This window comes from Bactrocera latifrons, unplaced genomic scaffold, assembly GCF_001853355.1.
Source record: "Bactrocera latifrons isolate USDA-ARS-PBARC rearing strain unplaced genomic scaffold, ASM185335v1 scaffold_256, whole genome shotgun sequence".
Taxonomy (NCBI): Eukaryota; Metazoa; Arthropoda; class Insecta; order Diptera; family Tephritidae; genus Bactrocera; species Bactrocera latifrons.
The window spans coordinates 232,195-234,522 of NW_017536141.1; the positions used below are offsets into that span (position 1 = coordinate 232,195).

Here is a 2,328-nt window from a genome sequence, read left to right on the forward strand (position 1 = left end):
AATACGGGTGAAATCGGTTCACAACCACGCCTGAAATCTCGATTATCACTTTATCATGCGAGAGTATAAAATGTTCGGTGACACCCGAACTTAGCTCTTCCTTACTTGTTACAGTACGGTTCATCCTTGTGACAGTGCGGTTGAGTAGATTATCAAAGAAGGTATTTGAAAATTCGAAATTATTTAACCGTATTTTGGTTAAATCCGTCAACTAAGAAAGACAGAGTTTGTGACAGTCTTATTTCATCTCATTTAGTAAAACAAAATATTATTATTTACTCAAAATAACAAACATTACTTAAAAGATTTGATTGATTTGAAGTTGAATTGATTTAACTTAATTCAATTTAGTGGAGTTGAAAACCGTAATAGAGCTATAAATCTACTGATTAACTGAAAAGCCTGCTAATAAAATATTTACTTTTTTCTTGTAACTTACGTTGTTTTTTATTGTTGTTGTCGTTGTTCGTATAGTAGCTTTTTAACGCATTATTGCGTAAGATACAGAGCGCTGAGTAAGCACAACAACAAGAAGTATAAAATAAAAATAAAAAATGAAATTGTTCCAGGCAGCCGATCACAGTTGTGTTCAATTGCGGCATACATAATAATTATGTATGTATGTACGTAGTAAAAACTTAGTCAAAAGCGTTGACGTTTAGTAGCTGCGGCAGCCATGACTAACGGCACTTGTTGGCACGAATTCATAGTGAAACACCTTAAAATACTTAAAATTGCGGTAATGCGTAATATGGAAAATGTTATAGTAAAAACAACAAGTTAGCTGGCTACATTGCTGAGTTGCATTCCGGTGCATTGTCCCCTAGAAATGACAAAAAATTATTGTACAAGTAATCTATTAAAAGCGAAAGTGTGTACACCTTCTGCTGCTTTCCATTTTATATCACTTATTTTTCATTTCCTTGTTTGGAGAAGATATTTTGAAACTAATATAGCACCTTCAAATGAGGACAGTTATAAAATTTGATGTTTTATTTAYTTATTACTTTTTTCAGCTTCGTTGGCCGGCACTCAAGTGGCACATCAGTTAGTGGTGGCAATCCGACAGAAATGCACACCCGAGGAGGTAATCAATATTCTGAAGGAGTTGCCGAATTCCGGTGAAAATGCCGATCAGGAAATGTCAGAGACATCATTCAATCCACTTAAAATCGACGTATTTGTGCAGACGCTACTGAATTTAGGTGCCAAATCATTTTCGCACAGTTTTGCTGCAATATCGAAATTTCATTTGGTGTTTAAGGTGAGTCATTATATAAATAGTAAACCGACCTGAACTTGCTCATTTGAAAAGAAATCAATTAAATGGTAAAATTTTATCACCAGCTTTTCATTTTGATTAAAAACGTATCTATACGAGTTATAGGGTAGACCATATTTGATGTTGTTTACATTAATATTGCTTTTAAATAAAACAAGAAAAAACGTTAACTTCGGTTGCACCAAAGCTAAATACCCTTCATTTCTGTTAGTAACTAAGCGTTCAGTTTGTATGGAAGCTATATGCTATAGTAATTCGTTCTGAACAATATTTTTGGAGATTATATTGTTACCTTAAGCAGTAATCCATGCCAAATTTCGTGAAGATACCACGTCAAATGCGAAAGTTTTCCATACAAGCCCTTRWTTCCGATCGTTCGCTTTGTATGGAAGCTATATGCTATAGTAATCCGATCTAAACAATTTCTTCTGATATTACATTATTTCTAAAAACAATAACTCATACATACTCATTTCGTCAAGATATATCGTCAAATGTGAAAGTTTTCCATACAGGCCCTTGATTTCGATTGTTCAGTTTGTATGGCAGCTATATGCTATAGGAATCCATTCTGAACAATTTCTTCTGATATTACATTATTTCTATAAACAATAACTCATACCAAATTTCGTGAAAATATATCGTCAAATGAGGAAGTTTCCCATGCAAGCATTCGATTCCGATCATTCAGTTTGTATGACAGCTATATGTTATAGTAATCCCATCTGAACAATTTCTTCCGAGATTATATTGTTGCCTTAAAAAATAGTCTACACCAAATATATCTTGTCAGATTTGAAAGTTTTCTATACAAGAACTTGATTCCGATCGTTCGGTTTGTATGGAAGCTATATGCTATAGTAATCCGATCTAAACAATTTCTTCTGATATTACATTATTTCTAAAAACAATAACTCATACCAAATTTCGTGAAGATATATCGCTAAATGAGGAAGTTTCCCATACAAACGTTGGATTTCGATCATTCAGTTTGTATGGCAGTATATGCTATAGTAAGCCATTCTGAACAATTTCTTCTGATATTA

The 2,328-nt window shown here is 33.2% G+C and overlaps 1 protein-coding gene across 1 annotated transcript in view; it reads left to right on the plus strand.

Annotated features, from left to right (window-relative positions):
- LOC108969543 (nuclear cap-binding protein subunit 1) overlaps positions 1-2,328 on the plus strand; it is a 37,698-nt gene that overhangs the window by 23,578 nt on the left and 11,792 nt on the right. The window contains exon 4 of the mRNA XM_018934328.1: positions 1,017-1,264. Within this exon, the coding sequence (XP_018789873.1) occupies positions 1,017-1,264 (248 nt within the window). The remainder of the gene's footprint in view (positions 1-1,016; positions 1,265-2,328) is intronic.